At 43.6% G+C, this 20,774-nt stretch overlaps 2 protein-coding genes across 14 annotated transcripts in view; one reads left to right on the top strand and one right to left on the bottom strand.

Moving 5' to 3' along the window:
* The first annotated feature begins 2,442 nt into the window (after positions 1-2,442).
* AKTIP (AKT interacting protein) lies at positions 2,443-15,109 on the top strand. 11 transcript variants are annotated; one of them, XM_009430800.5, is made up of 10 exons: positions 2,443-2,464; positions 6,462-6,573; positions 8,198-8,403; positions 11,462-11,526; positions 11,615-11,715; positions 12,183-12,271; positions 12,351-12,449; positions 12,543-12,650; positions 14,044-14,104; positions 14,275-15,109. In XM_009430800.5, exons 2-10 carry the CDS (start codon positions 6,532-6,534, stop codon positions 14,383-14,385), a joined length of 882 nt encoding a protein of 293 aa, XP_009429075.1. In that variant the 5' UTR covers positions 2,443-2,464; positions 6,462-6,531; the 3' UTR covers positions 14,386-15,109. The 11 variants fall into 11 exon arrangements, with proteins under 11 accessions (XP_009429075.1, XP_054524372.1, XP_009429076.1 ...); XM_054668397.1 differs by lacking the exon at positions 2,443-2,464 and adding an exon at positions 3,271-3,429 and having other exon boundaries at positions 14,278-15,109; XM_009430801.3 differs by lacking the exon at positions 2,443-2,464 and adding an exon at positions 3,271-3,429.
* Positions 10,268-20,774, bottom strand: part of RBL2 (RB transcriptional corepressor like 2) — a 62,156-nt gene continuing 51,649 nt past the window's right edge. Inside the window, exons 22-23 of one of the 3 annotated variants that reach the window (XM_016929834.4) lie at positions 16,506-16,677; positions 10,268-10,943 (exon numbers count right to left, since the gene is read on the bottom strand). In XM_016929834.4, coding sequence (XP_016785323.2) covers positions 16,507-16,677 — 171 coding nt within the window. In that variant the 3' untranslated portion in view covers positions 10,268-10,943; position 16,506. Of the gene's footprint in view, positions 10,944-15,150; positions 16,678-20,774 lie in introns of those variants that run through there. The other 2 variants (XM_009430797.4, XM_016929835.4) reach the window with 2 other exon arrangements.

Below are 20,774 nucleotides of genomic sequence, written 5' to 3'. Positions count from 1 at the left end.
AAATCATCCTGATTTTCATAATGAGTTGCTTTCTTGGTGCAGACCTGTGGGCGTGCAGGTAGGTGTTTCAAATGTACTTTTGTTTCTTCTGTCCTTCATTTGGCAAATATTTGTTGCATGCCTACAACATCTAGCTTTTGGGTGCCGGGGAGACAATAGAAAGCAAAAAAATGGTTCCTCCTCAGGAGCTTACAGTGTGGGAGACAGACACTAATAATCTCCCAAATCAACAGCAAATTGCCCCCAAGGAAGTAGTGTTAGAGCTGAGATCTGTGTAGGGGATTGAAGAGAATGAACCGGGCAAAGGGAACGTTCACTGCGAAGGCCCCTTTTGTGGCAGGGCAGGTAGGGGAGCATCTCCCTTCCAAGGAACTGGAAGAATGTCAGAGTGGCTGGAGTCTGCGGCCACCTGGGGCTGGGACACAGCCATGGTGAGGAGTTTGGTCTTTGCCCAATGGGGAACCACTGAAGGGCTTAAATTCCTCAAGAAAATGGAGGTTCTGTCAGCAATGAAAAAGGGAGAAGTGGGTATTAGGTATACAGGCAATAGTGCTTACAGAAACACCCCAAACATACCTACCCAAAACAGAACCCAGATTTTCCCATTTCCCACTGTCCCAAACCTGCTTGTCGTTCACTGTTTGTCACCTCAGTGAATGGCCTCACCATCCATCCTGTAGCTCATGCTAAAAATCTAGGTGTCAGCCATATCTGCCTCTTCATCCCCCATACCTAGTCCATGGCCAAGCTCTGTCCACCCCACCTGTATGAATCCATCAGTGTTGCTATAAAGGAATACCTGAGGCTGGGTCATTTATTTTTAAAAAGAGGTTTATTCGGCTCATTGTCCACTTCCTTGGGGCAATTAGCCATTGATTTGGGAGATGACTTGATTAGCATCTATCTCCCGTAGCTCCATGAGGAGGAACAATGTCTGTTTTGTTCTCCAACGCCTCCCCAGCATTTAAAGCCTAGATGTCATTAAGTATGCAATAAATATATGTCAAATGAAAGACAGAGGCAACTAAGTATAAGAAGCATGGCACCAGCATCTTCTGGTGAGGACCTCAGGAAGCTTCCATTCATGGCAGAGGGAGAGGCCAGCAGGAATCATTTGGCAAGAGAGAAAGCAGGGGTCAGGGGAGGAGAAGGTGACAGGCTTTTTTTTAACAATCAATTCTCTCGGGAACTAATAGAACTCACTCACTACTGCCAAGAACTCACTCCTGCCAGGACAGCACCTAGCCTTTCATGAGGGATCAGCCTCCATGACCCAAATACTCCCACCAGGCCCCACTTTCAACATTGGGGGTCACATTTCAACATGAGGTTTGGAAGGGTCAAACCATATCCAAACTATATCATCCCGTCTTAAACATCTCTGGAACTCATTCAATTCTCCATCTCTACCTTCAAATTCATGCGATTCTCTGTTGCCTGAACTACTGCCATGGTTTCTCAACTGCCCCGTGACCCTTGTGCCCCTACAATCTGTTTTCCACACAAAGTGATGTTTTCAAAATACAAATCTGATCATGGCTCTCCTCTGCCTAAAGTCCAGGCAGAGATCTAGGGAATATCTCAGCCCAAGTCGATCATGGCGGACTCCTTCCACTTGCCGTTGACTGGGTTTCGTTGTGGCCAGAGACTTACTTCTGGCCATTGAAACCTGCAGGCATTTCTTCTGCAGAGCTTCTGGGAAAGGTATTCATGTATTTCAAAAGGGACCACTGGAAGAAAGGGATACTTTTAATTCTGTGAGATCCTGGGCGTGCCGCGGCCATCTTGCTACCAGCCTGAAAGTGCAATTCCAGGGACTACAAGGAAAGCAGAGCCTGAAGACCAGGGCACCACCTCTGGAGACAATCCTCCCATGGGAGAGAAATCCCCTTGCTAAGTAAGCCGGTTTGAGTTGGCTTTCCTGCCATGTGCAGTCTGATGCTGGTGTGCGTCTGAGTCATCCGGTGCCAAGTACGCAGTTGATGACATGCATTGGAAGCTCAGTGGATAGATGTGAGCTGGAGAAATACCTATGTGGGTCCTCGGTGAAAACTGAAGGTTGGGGAAAGGAGGAAAGCAGAAAAAAAGCTTTGCAGAGGATAATGAGCTTCAAAGAAGATTGGGAGGAAATGGGCCACAGAGGTGCCAAAGGAGACCACCTGTGGCCTGAAAAAAGGATTTCCTGCTTGCCTGCCTTTCTGTATTAAGACTCGTATTAAAAGGCATGATAACATTCCTAAATGTGTCCTAAGGGGACAAAAGGAAGTGGCTCAGAAGTGTTTTCAGCTGGGGGAGGAAGCTGGGTTTCAGAACGAACCCTTGGGATTAACATCAAGAGAATTTGGCTTCCTGCCCTTTAATAAGTCACTTACCAGAATCTCAGAGGCAACCAAAAATGGACCAAACAACCCGGCCAGAGAATGTGGCTTCTGAGTGTAAGACACTGAGGCGGTGTCACAGACAGGTCAGTGCCTCTGGTGTCTAGAAAAGGGGCAGGGGCTTGCGGGGAGAGGGCTGTCGCGCAAGTGTGGAAGTGGAGTGCCGAGATTGGAGGGACTAACCACGGGGAGGCACCGTTGGTAAGAACAGGCCTGGAAAGCCGCTGGCAGCAGTCACAGAATTAGGCCAGAGAGAGACCTCCATGGGAAAGCAGACGGGAGGTCCAAATGAGAGCGTGTGAATTTAAAAAAAAAAAAAAAAAAAAAAAGACCAGGAACTATGTTGCTATGGGAGAGGTTCTCCAACTTCAGTGTGCGCCAGAATCAGCAGCGAACTGTGACAGATGTGGATTCCTGGTCCTCAGCCTCCCCCCTCCCCCCAGCCCCCGGCCCCCACTCGGATGCTGCAGGTCGGGGCCGACACACACAGATTTACAAAGCTCCTCTGGCTGCTCTAGTGCCCAGGGCCGACTTGGAGCTGAGCTCCCTTCAGCTCCAGCCTTCAGCTCCTGCACTGATGGACAGAACGGGCGTTTCTTGATGCCACGCCAAGTGTCCTTCTGACCCCTGGTACCCTGTGGGCGCGACGTGGCGGCCTCGGGCCTCGCAGCGCCGCCCAACGCAGTAGGACCCTGCGATGGGAGCCACGGGGCAGTCGCGCGGCCCGGCCCTCCCCAAAAGCTTGGCTCGCAGACGCTAGCATATGCCCCAGCCCCTGCGCATGGCGGTTGCGCTGTGGCCTGTGCGAATAAACCTCCGGGAAGGTCTCCGTGGTGACTGGCAGACGCCCTGGCCAATTGTGACCCGGTGCTTGTTTGTCTCTGCCCCATCCCTCCCCGGGGGGCCGATACTTCCATGACTGACAGGCCGTCCCAGGCGCTGTTACGTAAGGGGAGGGTCAAGTGCAGTCCCACCCAAACCGGGGTGATTTGATTTGCAGGACCGAGTGTGGTCTTCCCAACGCCCCCGGAAGAACGTCTTTGACGGGCAGGTGTGAGAGCCAGTTGGCGCCGGGAGGCAAGGCGGAAGCCTCGGGCCCCAGGATCGTGCAGCAGGGGGCGGAGCCCGCTGCCGAGGGCAGGGCAGGGCAGGGTGGGGCGGGGCGGGGATCAAGCAGGGGCAGGGCTGGCGCTGCGGCCGGAGATGCTGTCGGGCCGTGGCGGCGCTTGGCAGCCAGGAGCTCTGCATTGAAGGTACTGGGGTGAGGCTTACTGCCCGGCAGGCTGGTGGGTACGCGAGGGCTGAGGTGTCTGTAAATCTGGTCGCCAGCCTCCACGGGCCCGGCATTTGTCCATCTTTCTAGGCGCTCGCGACTCGGCGACGGCGGCCGCAGTGGGACACGGAGGCGGGGCCGGGCACCTGTGCGCGTTTGCAGGCACCTGCTGCGCTGGCCGCCTCGCAGCCCGGGACCGCTGCTGGGGACTGCGGCTCGAGCTGGGCCGGCCCGGCCCGAGGGAGAGAGGGGGGCCCAGCTGGCTCGCCCCGGCCCGTGCCCGCCCTCCCCGGCCGGGTCCCGACCCCGAGCTCTGGTTAAGGGGGCGTCGCCGGGCCCCAGAGCCCCCCCACTGGAGGGGCCCGCGGCTCCCGGGCCAGCATCGAGCTAGCTGCGAGGCCAGGCCAGGGCCCCCGCCTTGCATCACCTCGAGACAGGTTTGTCCAGATTCCCTGAGTGCTCAGAGACGGGTTTCCGCCCGCGGTGAGGGTGCCGGTCCGAGGCCGCCGCGGGTCCCGGCTGTCCCCAGCGAGCCTGGCCCGGGCCGTTTTCATCTTTTTTTTCTGGCCCCTGCTCTGTCTCCTCTTAACGTGTAATTTCTTAAGTCCGATTCGGGGTGATGTGAGTGTGCTGTGGCATGTAGAGTAACAGCAGCACTCATGTTTTAGCCTAGTTTTAGCTCTGCCACGCACTGTCATTCGCGCAGGCTGAAGACCCAGACTTCTCAGCTGGGTGATGTAAAGGAATGCAGCCGTGGCCAAACAGGCAGAAATTCTAAAATTGTTTCCAAGTGACAAGGATGTAACATGTCTTGCTTCCATCTATGTCATTCCTCTCAGAACATGTATGCTGTGCTTGTCCTAGACTAGACCCTGAAAAGTGTGCTATAGTTTCTCGTGATTATGTTGCTGCTGGAAACATTGGATTAAAAGATCCATAGCAAAGTTAGGCAGCAGAAGACAATACCTCCTGCTTAATGACAGGCAGAACTGGGGACAAAATTTACTGGATTCTTAAAGAGAATCCTAACGCGTTAGACCTTTAAGAGACTTTACAGGTTTGCACCAACCCATTAAATGTATGTGGTGGAGCACACCACTGTGTCCCAAGGGATCCGGTCCCGTGTTAGGTGTGTCCTAGAGGACACTGGGGTGCTGCACATTACTGCTAGATCTGAAAATCAGTGTCTTCATTTGAGCCAAAGGGGAACATGCCCCCGCACATTTTTGATATCTCAAGTATATTCAGTGTGTCATACTCACTTTTAAAGGCAGATTTGCGGAGAACTGTTGTTACTTATTGCATGTTATCCATGCTAGTAGAAGAGCCAGGATCTTCATTCCTCTGATTTAATTACTGGGTGGCATTTTCTCTTGGAAAACAAAACAGCAGTAATAGGCACTGGCAAGGTATGGATGACCTGGGTTGGGTACGTCCCTGGATGTCACAAGCTCGTCAGAGAAGACAAATTATTGCTGATTGGGGACATTTAGTACATGGTTTGCTCATGATCTGTTTAAGAAATTAGGAAAACGTTGCTTAGTTTTGACCCTTTTCACCTTCAGCCATTTGATTGGTGCAAGTAGGAATTCAGAGAAGGAGCTCTGCTTTAAAGGTAACAGAGCCTGGGGGTAAACTTCCCAGGGCAGGGAAGTTGCTGTTCTTACAGCTGGGCTTGGCTGCTTTTCCTTTGCTTCTTTGTATTTTTAGTAAATGACCCACTGACTTTATGACCTTTGAGACATGCTTTCTTATCCACGACTTGAAGCTTCGGCTGGAAGATCTGTACTTGTGAAATGTCTCTCTTGCGTGCCTCTGTTGCATTTGTCTGGATTGCTTGGCAGTTCCTTAAGTACATGATCCTGCAGTTTCTATATGTTTCGAAGTTGTAGAAGGCAGTTTATTGGGGGATGGTACTGACAGGACTCAGGTAACTACTTTTGTCGTCTTAGTGACATACTTGTGCTGTGCCTTCCTGTTTTCTCTTATTTCTTTGGCTAATACTTTGCTGGAGGAATCATTTTGTACTCAAGTGAGTTGAGGCAGCGCTTAAATCAGCCTCCTTGTATCTATTGTTTGTTCCCATAACCCTGGGAACAGTGATACAACTTATGTGTATGTGGGTACAGTGCATTCTGAGTCTGGCTTTCCTGTTAGTTAAATGCCGAGATGTGCTAGTAACAACTGTTGTCCTTATCTTCTGAATTTCTGGCACCAAAGCTCATCTGTGTCACTGAGTAATCTGAATCCTGGCCAAGGGACCTGGTGCACAGATTCTTATAGACATCTAAGTGTGAAAGAAATTAGAACCAGAAAAGGAGGTGGGTATAGAAGGAAACTATTTCTGAAGATGCCTGAAGACCTTTTCCTAGGTTTTTATAACCCCTTGTTATATAACATTATATTGTATATCCAGGGTGTCATAATTAGTTATTCATCATTTCAGAAGTCTTAACTGTTGGCCGGGCGTGGTGGCTCATGCCCGTAATCCCAGCACTTTGGGAGGCTGAGGCAGGTGGATCACTTGAGGTCAGGAGTTCGAGACCAGCCTGGCCAACATGGTGAAACCCTGTCTCTACTAAAGATACAAAACTTAGCTGGGCATGGTGGCAGGCACCTGTAATCCCAGCTACTCAGGAGGCTGAGGCAGGAGAATCGCTTGAACCCAGGAGGTGGAGGTTGCAGTGAGCCGAGATCACACCACTGCACTCCAGCCTGGGCAACAGAGTGAGACTCCATCTTAAAAAAAAAAAAAAAAGTCTTAATGGTTGGTGTTGGCATGTTTCTATGTCTTCCCGTCTTGTTTTAAGGTAAAGTGAATGCCGAAGACAGAAGATTTGGATGATACACCACTGACTTTCTTTGTTTGGAATACACGTTATGAACCCTTTCTGGAGCATGTCTACAAGCTCTGTACGCAAAGTAGGTATAGTTGATAAATTCAGTAAGAAAACCCATTTGCTTCTGTGTCTGAAAACAGGGTCAGAATGAAGGCTAAAATAATCTGTCACGGTCACCTGTAATCTTGACAAAATTACCTGGTTTTTCTAGTTAAGGGTTTACTCTTGAGAAATAATTATTTTGTTGGTTGAAGTCTGTTTCTGAGACTAGGATTGCATCTCAAATAGAAATCGTTCTGGTCATCACAGTTCTAAGATGATTTAGGTTATATTTACACATGATGAAATTTGTAACATATTGTAGTTTTCTACTAAACTTCAAGGTTCTACGGTTAGAACAGCTGTGGGAAAGGCTAGTCTAATATCATTAAATCAGACTTGAGGGGCACTAATTTAATTTTTCTAAATAAAATGATTTTTTAAAAATATATTTTCATTTTAGGAAAAGGTTAAAATAGGCAAACAATAAGAAAATAAAAACCAGCTGGGCACGGTGGCTCATGCCTGTAATCCCCAGCACTTTGAGAGGCCGAGGCGGGCAGATCACGAGGTCAGGAGATCGAGACCATCCTGACTAACATGGTGAAACCCCGTCTCTACTAAATATACAAAAAAATTAGCTGGGCATGGTGGCAGGCGCCTGTTGTCCCAGCTTCTCAGGAAGCTGAGGCAGGAGAATGGCGTCAACCCAGGAGGCAGAGCTTGCTTGCAGTGAGCTGAGATCGTGCCACTGCACTCCAGCCTGGGCAACAGAGCAAGACTCCATCTCAAAAAGAAAAAAAAAAACAAAAAACCATAATCTCACCTCTAGGAGAACAAACACCACCATTACTTTTTTTCTGTATACATGACATCTCTTCCTTACTTGTACATAGTAATGGGGTACAAGTTTAGTTTTGCTACACTGGCATATTGCATTGTGCTGAAGTCAGGGCCTTTAGATGCCCCCATCACTGGAGCAATGCATATGATATACATGTTTTTATATAGCTAATTAAACAGCCTTTGGTTGTAGTTGCGCCAAGGAAGTACCTATGAGATGGTAGTTTAGTCTCTGACTCATGTCAACCTTTGTCTTCGACGAAGGATGACAGTTTATGCTGGTGATATTTGAAATGTTGAAACATACCCAGTAGGGACAAATCAAAATCAGACCCAGGCAAGTGAGAGAATAGCTTCATTCTTCGTTTCTAACCTAAGTGCTAACAGGCAGTGACTAATTTCAGTCATCCACACTATTTTGAGCTTCTTAGCACCTAACCTTCTGTAGCATCTAAATGCTGGGGGACTTTTCTAGCCTTGTACAGTTGTCTAATTGCTTAGTAACCCCTTGCCCTCTTTTTGGGGCCACTAGGAAAAAACATTTCTTTCTGTGTTTCAGTTAATCCTGTACACACTGATTGTATCATCCTTATAGGATGAGTTTCCCTATATGAAAGAGTTCCTCTAATGCTTTGGTCTTGCTTCAGGTTTGTCTTCTCTTTATATGACCTGCCTGCCCAAAGGACTTTCTAGTCATCTTGGTCATGGTGTTAGAATGTGCTTGTAAAGGAGTAATTCCGGCATTTAGGCCATGGAGCTAATAATGTACTCTCGTGATTTAAGAATCATCCTAACAGATATTCTTACAACTTCATCTTGTATAGCGATCTGAAGGTGAAGAGAAGACATTAACAGGGGACGTGAAAACCAGTCCTCCACGAACTGCACCAAAGAAACAGCTGCCTTCTATTCCCAAAAATGCTTTGCCCATAACTAAGCCTACATCTCCTGCCCCAGCAGCACAGTCAACAAATGGCACGCATGCGTCCTATGGACCCTTCTACCTGGAATACTCTCTTCTTGCAGAATTGTAAGTCCTTAACAAACTATTTGGTTAAATTAGGAATGATCCTTTAAAGTGAAGAATGAAATTTATTCTGATGGATGCAGTAAAGGGCAGACATTTAATCTCAAAGCTCAAACCTGTCCCTTTCCAGTATCAGACTTAATAAATATAAAACTATAGGCTATTGCTGGTGATAAAATGTTTCTTAACCAAGACCTAGGTAGAGAGATAAAAATAGCCTCTCTTAAAGATTCTTTAGAGCTCGGGTGAATAAGATTTAAAGGCAGAGGGGGTACTTTAATTTCCATGTCTGTTTTGGAGAGTAACAAAAGGAAGAAACTAAGGTTTATTAAGAACCTACAGTAGATTGGCCGGGCATGGTGGCTCACGCCTATAATCCTAGCACTTTGGGAGGCCCAGGCAGGTGGATCACAAGGTTCAGGAGTTCAAGACCAGCCTGGCCAAGATGGTGAAACCCCGTCTCTACTAAAAATACAAAAATTAGCCAGGTTTGATGGCAGGCGCCTATAATCCCAGCTACTCGGGAGGCTGAGGCAGAGAATTGCTTGAAGTCGGGAGGTGGAGGTTGCAGTGAGCCGAGATTGCGCCATTGCACTCCAGCCTGGGCGACAAAGCGAAACTCCGTCTCAAAGAACCTACAGTAGATTAGGAACTTAATAAATTTAGTCTTCGTTTATGTGAAGTGAGGAATTCGCCTCCTGGAGGTTTTTCTAGAGAGTAGGACAGTGGGAGAGTGGCTGTCTGTGCCTTCTTGGGTCAGACCCATCTGGAGGGTGGTGCTCCATTTGGTTGTCGCCTTGTAGGCAGCCTCCTGACAGATGGAGGAGAAGGCCTAGCAGGGAGGGACCAGGAAGGCCAGTCCTTAGGGATCAACAGTTGAAGGAACTGGAGAAGTTTTCTTGGAGAAGAGACAGCTTAAGCACGTATTAAAGTTGTCTTAATATATTTGAAGGTGTCACAAGGAAGGATCTTATTCTGTATGACCCCCAAAGGCAGGACTTAGCAATTCTAGGGAAGAGACAAAGATGTGGGCTCCATGTAAGGAAGACGCTGACTGGTCACCGAGGTCTGCAGCTGCGCTGCAGTTGCACCTGGTTGTGGAGTGCAAGAAGCCAAGCAGGGTGCGGAGTGCTGGCAGCGACCCTGTGGTGCCTGGCACACACGGGGGCTCCAGCACTGCACAGACGCAGATGGCATTTCATTTGAGAATTTGTTAAAAGGACAGAAAGTTTGGAGAATTCTTAATTTCCATCATTTAAAAATTCCTTTGTATAGTTATTTTAAAAGCATCCTTGAGCCAGGCACAGTGGCTTATGCCTGTAATCCCAGCTACTTGGGAGACTGACGCAGGAGGATCACTGGAACCCAGGAGTTCAAGACCAGCCTGGGCAATAGAGTGACCCCGTCTCTAAAAAAAAAAATTAAAAATTTCCCAGCTGCAGACCTATAGTCCCGGCTACTCAGGAGGCTGAAGTGGGAGGATCATTTGAGCTCTGCAATGTGAGACAAGTGTAGGCCATATAGTGAGACCTCATCTTTTTTTCTTTTTTTTGAGATGGAATCTCACTGTGTCACCCAGGCTGGTGTGCAGTGGCACAATCTCAGCTTACTGCAGCCTCTGCCTCCTCAGAGCTTCTGCCTCTGATTCTCCTGCTTCAGCCTCTGGAGTAGCTGGGACTACAGGTGTGCGCCACCATGCCCGGCTAATTTTTGTAGTTTTAGTAAGAGACTGGATTTCACCATGTTGGCTAGGCTGGTCTCAAACTCCTGACCTCAAGTGATCTGCCTGCCTTGGCCTCCCAAAGGGCTGAGATTACAGGCATGAGACATCGCAGACAGCCTATGAGACCTCATCTTTTTTTTTTTTAAACCAAAAAAACAAACAAACAAAAAGCATCCTTGACCCCTCCCTCGATGTATTAATGTTGTAATGGTCAGAGGGTCTGAGGCCCCAGTGTATAACTTTTTAACTGTATACAAAGGCTGGGTATGATTTGGTAGTAATGGCCCCTTTGGCTCTATAATGGAGGCCTTGTGTTTCAGGCTGGGCAGTGAGTTGGACAGGCGTCTATTGGGGTGATTAAATCTGTATTAGAACTGCCTTTTCTGGCAAACTTCACTGTAGTAGATACAGCTGCCAGCCATGTTGCTACTGACATGCTGAATTTTAGCAACTTAAAAATGGACTGGATAATAACTCAAAAATGATGAAAAGTAAGTGAATGGAAAGTACGTAATAAAAATGATAAACTTAAGGCCTGATAAACTAGTTCTTGATAGAATCCAGGATTGGCAGGTTAATGTGATTGGAATGGCTGTGGGTGGGTAACTGGGTCCCGGAAGAACCAGTGTAGCCTTTGTGTCAATACACTTACCGTTTCTTGTTTTCAGCACCCAGTTTTCCATTCCCTGGCAAGGCCCACAGAGTTCAGGTCTCTGCATCAGGGTGTCCATTTGAGAGCAGGGCGTGTGAGAGCCGCACAAGGATGCCTGCCCTCCCCAGGCAGTACTGCGAGTCTGAACATTGCCTTCTGCTGTGGGATCTTATGATTAAAATGTAAAATGACAACTTTGTGACCCAATTCCAAGAAATCTTAATTTATCTAACATTGTATTTTAAAAGTTTTTGAATGATCATCCAGGCACAAAAGCATAATTTTACAAATACTCTCATTGACCTCAGCTGTACAGAACTTACCTCAGGTTGCATTATTCGGAATTACCTATAGGCTGGTTTCCAAGATGATGTTTTGGAAGAGCGAATTTCTGGGAGGAAACTTGATTCTTCATTTATTCCTGTTTGGCTTTAGTTCTTACTGTGGGGCCCCTGCCGGCCTGCTGGTTTCTCTGTGAGCTGCTGCTATGAGGCCGGTAGTGGGCAGCGATCAGGGCTGGGGCTCTGAGTCGTGTCAGGTGAGAGATTGTGGGAACTTGGCTTGCAGGTTTTGGGCATCAGCTGCCCCTTGAGGGGCCATTCATTGTCTCAAAGTGAATGTGGGGTGGTTTGATCTGCATGTGTCATTTGTATCCACACAAGTTAATTATTCTGCTTTTGTTGTAGTACCTTGGTTGTGAAGCAGAAGCTACCAGGCGTCTATGTGCAGCCATCTTATCGCTCTGCATTAAGTAAGATGAGGATTCACTCTTAATTTATGGGCACATTTAGTTCCTCCCACACAAATTTAGGCCTTAACTCTTTTATGTTTTCCTACAGTGTGGTTTGGAGTAATATTCATACGGCATGGACTTTACCAAGATGGCGTATTTAAGTTTACAGTTTACATCCCTGATAACTATCCAGATGGTGACTGTCCAGTAAGTTGGAGACACAGTCTGGCTTTATTTGTGGATCAGCGAGAAGGGCTGAAAGGGCTTACAGCTTTCCTGGTTCTTTTCCTGACCTGGTACCTTTATGATTTATCTACCCAGTAGTTGTCCAGGGGGACTTCTGTGCTTTGCAGCAGCTTCCGGCATGCCATCAGAGCTTTGTTTCTCTGCTCAGGGTCTGCAAGGGAGGCTGGCTGCCTGCCATCCTGCAGCACTCACCAGGTGAATGGTGGCCCTCAGGCTCTAGTGGAGGAGAGGGAGTTTTCCCCGCTTCATTGCAAAATTTAGTTTTTCAGGAAAATGGTAAAAGTAGTTAAGTAGCCCTCTTGAGGCAGCTCTTTAGCTTTAAATAACGTGACTGCCTTGTCCTGAAGCTCTTTTTATCACGATTCCTATGGGTCTCATAAGCGCCACTGCTTCCATTAAAGGACATGTCTCTCTTTATTTAAATACAGCGCTTGGTGTTTGATATTCCTGTCTTTCACCCGCTAGTGGATCCCACCTCAGGCGAGCTGGATGTGAAGAGAGCATTTGCAAAATGGAGGTAAGTAAATAAAGTGTTTCTTTTAGTGACATAATACAGCAAGAGGACGCCTCAGTAATCACGCCATGTTTCCCTTTAGGCGGAACCATAATCATATTTGGCAGGTATTAATGTATGCAAGGAGAGTTTTCTACAAGATTGATACAGCAAGCCCCCTGAACCCAGAGGCTGCAGTACTGTATGTAACTTTTGCTTTGTTATTTAAAATAAATTTGAAGATGCAGCTAAGTAGATTAAGTTAGTAACTTTTTGACTTAAACTTTTAACACAGGTATGAAAAAGATATTCAGCTTTTTAAAAGTAAAGTTGTTGACAGTGTTAAGGTGTGCACTGCTCGTTTGTTTGACCAACCTAAAATAGAAGACCCCTATGCAATTAGGTAAGTGGTGCATCCCCCAAGTGAACTGTCCACTGTCCTTTCCAATACACTGCTTCCTTTCTCCAGGTGGTCTCAGAATAGGGATATAAAAAGGCACATGCATAAGCTGTTAGCCTACAACCTTTATAACTTGGTGCCAACTCGATTTCTGATGCCTCTTGAGGCTCTTCTCTTAAACAAAAACCTTCACATCTGACAGGCTGTGCCGACAGCACATTCTCTGGTGACTTTGGTTTTCCAGGGATCCTTGTGATATATTTATTCATTCACATGTCAGGACTCTTCTTTTCAGCTGGCAGTTTTAGCTGGAGCCCCTCTTAAACTGCCAAACCCTCATTGACATTCAGATGTGGTAAAAGGAGGGAAACTGAATAGTGTGAGAATGGTGGGTTCCTGAAGCACTATGACATTTGATTTAAGGAACAGTGTCTGGAGGAGTATTGGGAATGGACGAATTGGTGATTTTGCTCTTTGGCAACATTGGTACTGCTTAGGAAGGCAGTGGAGTATAGCTGTTAAGAGCTTGGACTCATGGCCAGGCATGGTGGCTTATGCCAGTAATCCCAGCACTTTGGGAAGCCGAGGTGGGTGGATCACGAGGTCAGGAGTTCAAGACCAGCCTGACCAACATGGCCAAACCCCATCTCTACTAAAAATACAAAAATTGGTCAGGTGCAGTGGCTCACACTTGTAATCCCAGCACTTTGGGAGGCCGAGGCAGGGAGATCACCCGAAGTTGGGAGTTCGAGACCAGCCTGACCAACATGGAGAAACCCCGTCTCTATTAAAAATACAAAATACAAAATTAGCTGGGTGTGGGTGGTGCATGCCTGTAATCCCAGCTACTCAGGAAGGCTGAGGCAGGAGAATCGCTTGAACCAGGGAGGCAGAAGTTGCAGTGAGCCAAGATCTTGGCATTGCACTCCAGGTACCTGTAGTCCCAGCGAGGCTGAAGCAGGAGAATGGCCTGAATCTAGGAGGCGGAGGTTGCAGTGAGCCGAGATCACACCACTGCACTCCAGCCTGGGTGACAGAACTAGACTCAGTCTCAAAAAAAAAGAGCTTGGACTCAGCAGATGGACTACGTGGCTTTTGTACTTTTTAGCTCTGGTAACCCAGAGCAATTAATTTACTCTGCTTTGCTGTCTTAATCTTTAAATAACAGTACTTCAAGGGTTGGTGTGAGGCTTAAATGAGATCATTCATGTATGAGGGATAGTTATGTGAGAAAATTAATTAGATAATGTCTAAAACATACATGTCGACAACAATAAAAAATACTGTGCTTTATTAAGTTAGGGGAATTGGCTTAAAGCTTAATTACTGCAAAATGAATGTTATAGAAATTTAGTGAGCCAACAAATAGTTTTTAAATACTTTTCTCTTCCTTAAGCTTTTCTCCATGGAATCCTTCTGTACATGATGAAGCCAGAGAAAAGATGCTGACTCAGAAAGTAAGTGGATAACAACTTATGAAATGGCTAACTCATTGTTTCTTTTCTAAAATATCTTCATTTGGAGACTGCTCATTACATACAAGTAACTTTTTTTGGGAAACAAGTTTGTACAGTGCTGAAATCTCCTCACCAGTAATTTTTTAAATATCTGTTTTGATTGTGCCTAGAAGAAGCCTGAAGAACAGCACAATAAAAGTGTTCATGTTGCTGGCCTGTCATGGGTAAAGCCTGGCTCAGTACAGCCTTTCAGTAAAGAAGAGAAAACAGTGGCGACTTAAGAGATGGTGAATCTGGTGCACCATGCACTTTCCTGCTGGACTCTGGCCTAGTTCAAGCTGACCAATGGCAGAGGACTGCCTGAAGAGTAAAACTGTGTGAACAATGACTGACTGCCAGTGTTTTCCATGTATGCATAGGTTCTAACAGCAGGGTTTGGAAACCTGTCTCTAAGTAATGCATTACTTCTGTCAGAAGTGTCTTAGGGTGGTTATCTAGTTCAGTACTCCAAATTATTGGGGACCTTGAGGCTTAAGTAAGTATTTTTCTGAATATAATGCTAAAGGTAAGTTGCATTCATTTAAACTAATAGAGCAGACAGAATTCAGCACTACTTAATAGTTTATAAATCAGTGGTTTCAGTTGTATATATGTTAGGAAATGGAGAGGTATAGAGAGAGCAGGTTCCATAGCTCAGCACTTTTAAGTGGAAGATCATTTGAATCTCTCTCAGTCTTCAGCCTGCACTGATTTGTAGCCTGCACTGTCTTACTGATTTACAAACTGAAATCACTGAGAAATGTCTTTAGTTCAGTGAGAAGAAACCAGAACACTTGTTCCTAGTGTTGTGTTTTTTTTTAAGCAAATTACTTACTGTATTTTTATGGCAGGAGGGAGAAAAAGTGTTACAACGGTTTCTAATGAAGTCCGGTATTTAAATGATAAATGACTAATGTGTTTAGTAGAGACAAAATAAACCAATAAATGATTGTTCTTTGCCATTTATGCAGGAAACTACCCTTTTCTCAATATAACCAAACAAAGGCTAATTTATAAATGCTTTATTGAAAAATACACTTATCTTCATATAAAATTACAGTAGCAGTATCTTGAGAAGTTTTATAAATATTTTTGCAGAACACTATTCTAATTGAACAGTGTAAGTAAGTTCCATATTTCTCTCAGCAATATGAAGTTACCTAGTAACTTTGTTTATACTGATTCAATTTACAATTGAATTTTCTCCCTAATAAGATTATTAATTTGACTTGAAAACTGCTGGACCAATAGTGATTAATAAAGATATGTATAGATAATTCAACAGCTGTTAAATAACATTTTCTAATTTGTATAAATGGTACTATGGTACTAATAAAAACCTAAATTCTCCAACCAATTTTTTTAAACTGCCAGGAACACCCAAAAATATTTTTAAATATATCACCTTAATAGACATTTCTTTTAGATAACTCCCTCCTAAAGGAAGAGGTCATAAGTTTTCATATTAATCCCCTCAATTCAACTTGATTTAAAATCTTTTCTTAGCTGGTTGATCCCTATATAACAAAAAACTGGAGAATTTAAAACATTCCCAAAAGATGGCTATAGGGGCTTTAACAGTTTAAAAAAGTATAAAAGCATTAAAGAAAATATTGGATGTTTAGCCTGGAAGTTTTGTATTTAATAAAGTTCACATTGTAGAAAGTGCTATCACAAATATACAGCAAAATCTGGGTTACAAAATCATGCATTTTACAGCCCTAAAGTGCCTCCACTTATACAGGTTCACTCAGACATTGCACACCCGAACAATCAAGGACTTTTCACACTGCACCACACCGAATGGGGAGAGGGAAGACGTGCACAAAGGGAACGGGAGACGAGGGCTAATGACCTAGGACCTCCAAACCTGGGTGTGCTCTCCTTTGTCAGGAATGCAAAAATCACACACTCCTACCAGGTGTTTTAGGACAAGATACCTAATTTTTGTTTTGCTTTTTATGAGGACTACAGCTGACCACAAAACAGGTAGGACTGAACTTGAAACACAGTTCTTCTGTTGGAGTACGTCAACAGAAGCCTCCTATGCTCACGTTTGGGTACACATCATTTTCTTGCAGTATTTCTAAAAGCTTTGCCAGAGTCAAAAATCCATGTCTGGATTCTAAGCAGCCTTGACAGTAATCACTGAATGGTAGGGAAAAAAAGACAGTTGGGATGAATTAAAATGTTCTAAGGACACTGGAAGGAGTTAAGTCCCATTTCTCACCAAAATGTCCCCTCGTGTTACTAACAGGCTGTAATTGATCAGCTGGATTAAGGAAAAAAGCTCCATAATCTAGATGCATTAAAGGCTGCTGCTAAACAGATTTTGTGAAGAGTTTCAATACAAGAGACTAACCTCAGTGGGAACCACGGTCATTAGCTACATCTTGGAGACGGCGTAATAAGGCAGAATGATTTTCTGGGCAAATTCTTTTTGCAGGTGATTCACTTCCATCTTCCAAAAGAATTCCTCTCTTTTTAGTAGGAGTTTCTCCTGTGCGTATCATACTATTAATTTCTCTCAGTCTCTATGGTGGGAAAAAGATACAAAAATTTTAAAATGCAAATGCACATAGCTCAGTATTAAGTCAAAGAATCTCAAATGAGTTAAGCAGTTTACCTGGAAGAGTTTGAACACATCTACAGAGAAAAGAAACACTAAGTTACATAACCTGCCAACTTTACTTTTCAGCTGGCTGAGGCTGATGGCTATTTGAGAAGGGGCTGAGTAGTTCTATTTTTAACAAGCTCTTCCACAGGCACTTTTGACCTGTAGGTCAATTATACATGTCTATAATTTGTGAGTTCACAAATTTGTGATTTTTTTACAATTATGGAGCATTACATTGCTATCTCATAGTCACTTAGAGACATCTTTTTCTCTTTTTTAAAGTACAACTTTATACAATATTCCCTTTTTTTCAGTCTAATGTTACTCAGTTTTTAGCAGCCATTCTCAACTGGGATTTCACTAGAAAAGTAGGCCTTAATTCCCCCCTAAGGTATCCATTGTAGCTAATAAATTAGTAAGATCTAGAATGGTACTATCCTTGGGAGAATTGAGGATTAAAGTTACTCAAATTATTTTCTGGACAGTGGCTCAGATGAGGAGCTGCAATTGAGAAAGACACTGCCAGAATGCCAGAAAGACTGGGGCTGGCTGTACAGCACCTTTAGCATTCAGTTTCTCCAAAGCCTCTAAAAGTCGTCTGTCACATTATTTTCTGCTAGTTTGTTGGTTAAAATTCTTTTTCATGTGCTGCTTCATCCATGTTTGCTTACAGAAAGCATACTAAGCAAATTCACAGATATCTATTATAGGAAATTGTAAACATACAAAAGTAGAGAATTATAATGCATCCTCACATACCTATTCCTCTACTTCAGCATGTTTGGCCAGCCTTGTTTGATTTATACTCTCATTCACTTCCATTCCCCAGATTATTTTAAAACAAATCCCAGACATATTTTATCATGACACTTGTTATTTTTATTCTTTAAAGTAATAAATGTTTTGGGGGTTTTAATGAAAATCAGTGTTCTTTATTATCAACAGATGTACCTTCACAAGTGTTTTTCATTTTTTTTTTTTTTTTTAATTAACAATAGAAATGGGGTGGCACTATGTTGTCCAAGCTGGTTTTGAATTCCTGGGCTCAAGCAATCCTCCTGCTTTGGCCTCCTAATGTGCTGGGGTAACAGGCATGAGCCACTGCACCTGGCCACAAAATCTTAAGCATCGGAAGAAAGCTTTCCTTCAATTCTTTTTCTAGCCCCCTTTCTGCCTTCCTAAGAGTCTGGTCTGCATTTGCTATCTCTGCAGTCTCCCATTTGCTTGAATATTTCTTACACTGTTTACTGTATACATTGTTAATTGTGTATAAGCAATGCTACCATAATTTATTTTTCAACAAGTCATACCAGCGCACTGACACTGCTCTGTCAAGTATCACTAATGATCAGTCTTCATCTTAACTGATCTTGTATAGTATTTGATAATTATTTTCTCATAGTAGTCTAAATGTTAGTACGTTATAGATTGGTTCTAGACATAAGCTACGTCTTGCTTTGTAATATTCTCCCGCTAAGTTTCAGCTATCACCTATTACGTCAAGATGACAAATCTTTCTCCAACCAACAGTCTAATAATCGCTATCATTTTACTGGACAGACTCCCAATTCTGTGCTAGAAATACCTACAGTCGTATAAAACTGTTCCTCTGAAAAAATCCCTCATACTCCCTTGTCAGCCTATCCCAAACCACCACTGATGTTCTTGTCCAATAGTTTTGCCTTTTCCAGAATGTCACAGAAATGGAATCATAAGTAGCCTACTGAATCCAGTGTCTTTCACTTAAGCATTGATGCATTTGAGATTTATCTTCATTGAATATATCAGTTCCTTTTTATTGCAAAGCAGCAGTCGATTGTCTGGATGCACCACAGCTTATTTATATGCATTCACCAGCTGAAGGACGTTTGGGTTGTTTCCCACTTTTTGGCAATTAGGAAGAAAGTCACTATAAACAGTCATGTACATGATTTTGTCTAAACATAAGTTTCCATTTCATTTGTGTAAATACCTAGGAATGAGATTGCTGGTTGTATAATGGTATGTTTAAGAAACAACTTTCCACAGTGGTGATGCCATTTTGCGTTCACACCAGCAATATGTAAAATTGTTCCACATTGTTGTCAGAACTTACGATTTGTCACTTTTTGGATTTTAGCCATTCTAACAGGCATGTAATGGGTGAAGTGTGTTCAAATCTTTTGCCCACTTTTACATTTGGTGGTTTTCCTACTGAATTTTGAGAATTCTTTAGATACTGTAGATATACAAATGCTTCATCAGATATGGAACGTGTACAGATTTTCTAATAGTCTATGGCTGGTTTTTTAATTCTCTTAACAGTGTCTCAAATAGCAGAAATTATTCATTTTGATAAAATCCATTTTAACAGTATTTTATGGATTGTGCTTTTGATGTTGTATATAAAATTTTCCCATAAAACATGTTCACTAAGATTTTCTGTTGTCTTCTAGAGGTTTTGTAGTTTGAGATTTTACATTTATGTCTGTGGTTCATTTTTAGTTTCTGTATATAGTGCAGGGTATGGGAACAAGTTTACTATTATTTTGTTATATGCACATCCAGTTGTTCCAGCACCATCTGTTGAAAAGGCTATCCTTTCTCTACCAAATTGCCTTTGCACCTTTGTTGAAAATCAGTTTACCACACACGTGTTGTCTATTTCAGGACTCTGTTCTGTTCTACTGATCTCTGTGTCTATACTTCCACCAACACTACTGTCTTGATTACTGTGGTGTTATAATACAGATATTTTGTGTACCTTCATAATTAGTGTGAATCCTCCACCTTTGAATTATTTTAGCTATTCGAGTTCTTTGCCTTGTAAATGACAAATTTTAGAATCAGTTTTTTACATAAATCTGTTTGGATTTTGACTGAAATTGGTTTGAAATTATAGATCAATTGGGAGAAAACTGCTGTTTTATTTTCCATGAATTGGAAACTAAGGTATTGTTTTCATTCAATGTCATGAACACATTTCTGTATCTTCTCAGGCTTTAATTTCTCTCACCAAGCTTCTATAGTTTTCAGGATATATGTGTTGCATAGTTTTTATCATACTTACCCCTAAGTAATTTTAAAATGTTATGGTATTCAATTTTTTATTTTACTTCTGATTGTTCACTGCTAGCATATAGAAATACATTTGATTTTTGTATATTGATCACATAACCTCCCTTATTAGTTCCAGTAGCTTTTTGTGGATTCTTTGTGATTTTCCTATGTAGACAATCCAGGCTGTATGGCTTTTCTTGTCTTATTGCACATGCTAGGACTCCCAGTTACAATGTTGAACAGGTGTAGTGAGAGTGGACATTGTTGCCTTGTTCTTGATCATAGGGGCAAGGCATTCAGTCTATCACCATTAAGTATGGTATCTGTAGATGCTTTTGGTAAATGTTTACCAAGCTGAGGAAGTTCCTTGAGAGTTTTTACATTAATGAATGTTGGATTTTGTCAGATGCTTTCCTTCAAACACTAAGATCATTTATCACCTTCACTTTTTGGGAGAGTTTCTATAGAATTGGCATTATTTCTTCCTTAAATGTTTGGTAGCATTTACCAATGAAGCCATCTGGGCTTACAGTTTTCTCTGATGGGAGGTTTTTAAACCACAAATTAATTTCTTTAGTAGATACAGGGGCTACTGAGACTACTACTTGAGTTTTATTAGTTTGTATCTTTCAAGAATTTGTCTATTTCATGTGCATTGTCACATTTATTGGCATTAAAGTTTTGAAACAGGGTCTCACTCTGTTGCCCAGGATGGAGTGCAGGGGTGCCATCACAGCTCACTGCAGCCTTGACCACGCAGGCTCTAGCGACCCTCCCACCTCAGCCTCCCAAGTAACTGGGACTATAGGCACACCTCACCAACCCCACCACACCTGGCTTTTTTTTTTTTTTTTTTTTTTTCAGAGACAAGGTCTTGCTATGTTGCCCAGGCTGGTCTTGAACTACTGGGCTCAAGGATCCTTCTGCCTTGGTCTCCCAAAGTGCTGGGATTACAGGCATGAGCCACGACATCTG

The sequence above is a fragment of the Pan troglodytes genome, chromosome 18, assembly GCF_028858775.2.
Source record: "Pan troglodytes isolate AG18354 chromosome 18, NHGRI_mPanTro3-v2.0_pri, whole genome shotgun sequence".
Classification (NCBI taxonomy): Eukaryota; Metazoa; Chordata; class Mammalia; order Primates; family Hominidae; genus Pan; species Pan troglodytes.
The sequence above is the reverse complement of the archived record's forward strand: the minus strand, read 5'-3'. Positions and strand labels throughout refer to the sequence as shown.

Excerpts from the sequence above, each read along its gene's own strand:
- AKTIP (XM_009430800.5), top strand. The coding sequence starts at position 6,532 with ATGAACCCTTTCTGGAGCATGTCTACAAGCTCTGTACGCAAA. Across the intron at positions 11,527-11,614 it reads ATCTTATCGCTCTGCATTAA|TGTGGTTTGGAGTAATATTC; the intron begins GTAAGATGAGGA and ends GTTTTCCTACAG. Across the intron at positions 12,450-12,542 it reads AACCCAGAGGCTGCAGTACT|GTATGAAAAAGATATTCAGC; the intron begins GTATGTAACTTT and ends CTTTTAACACAG.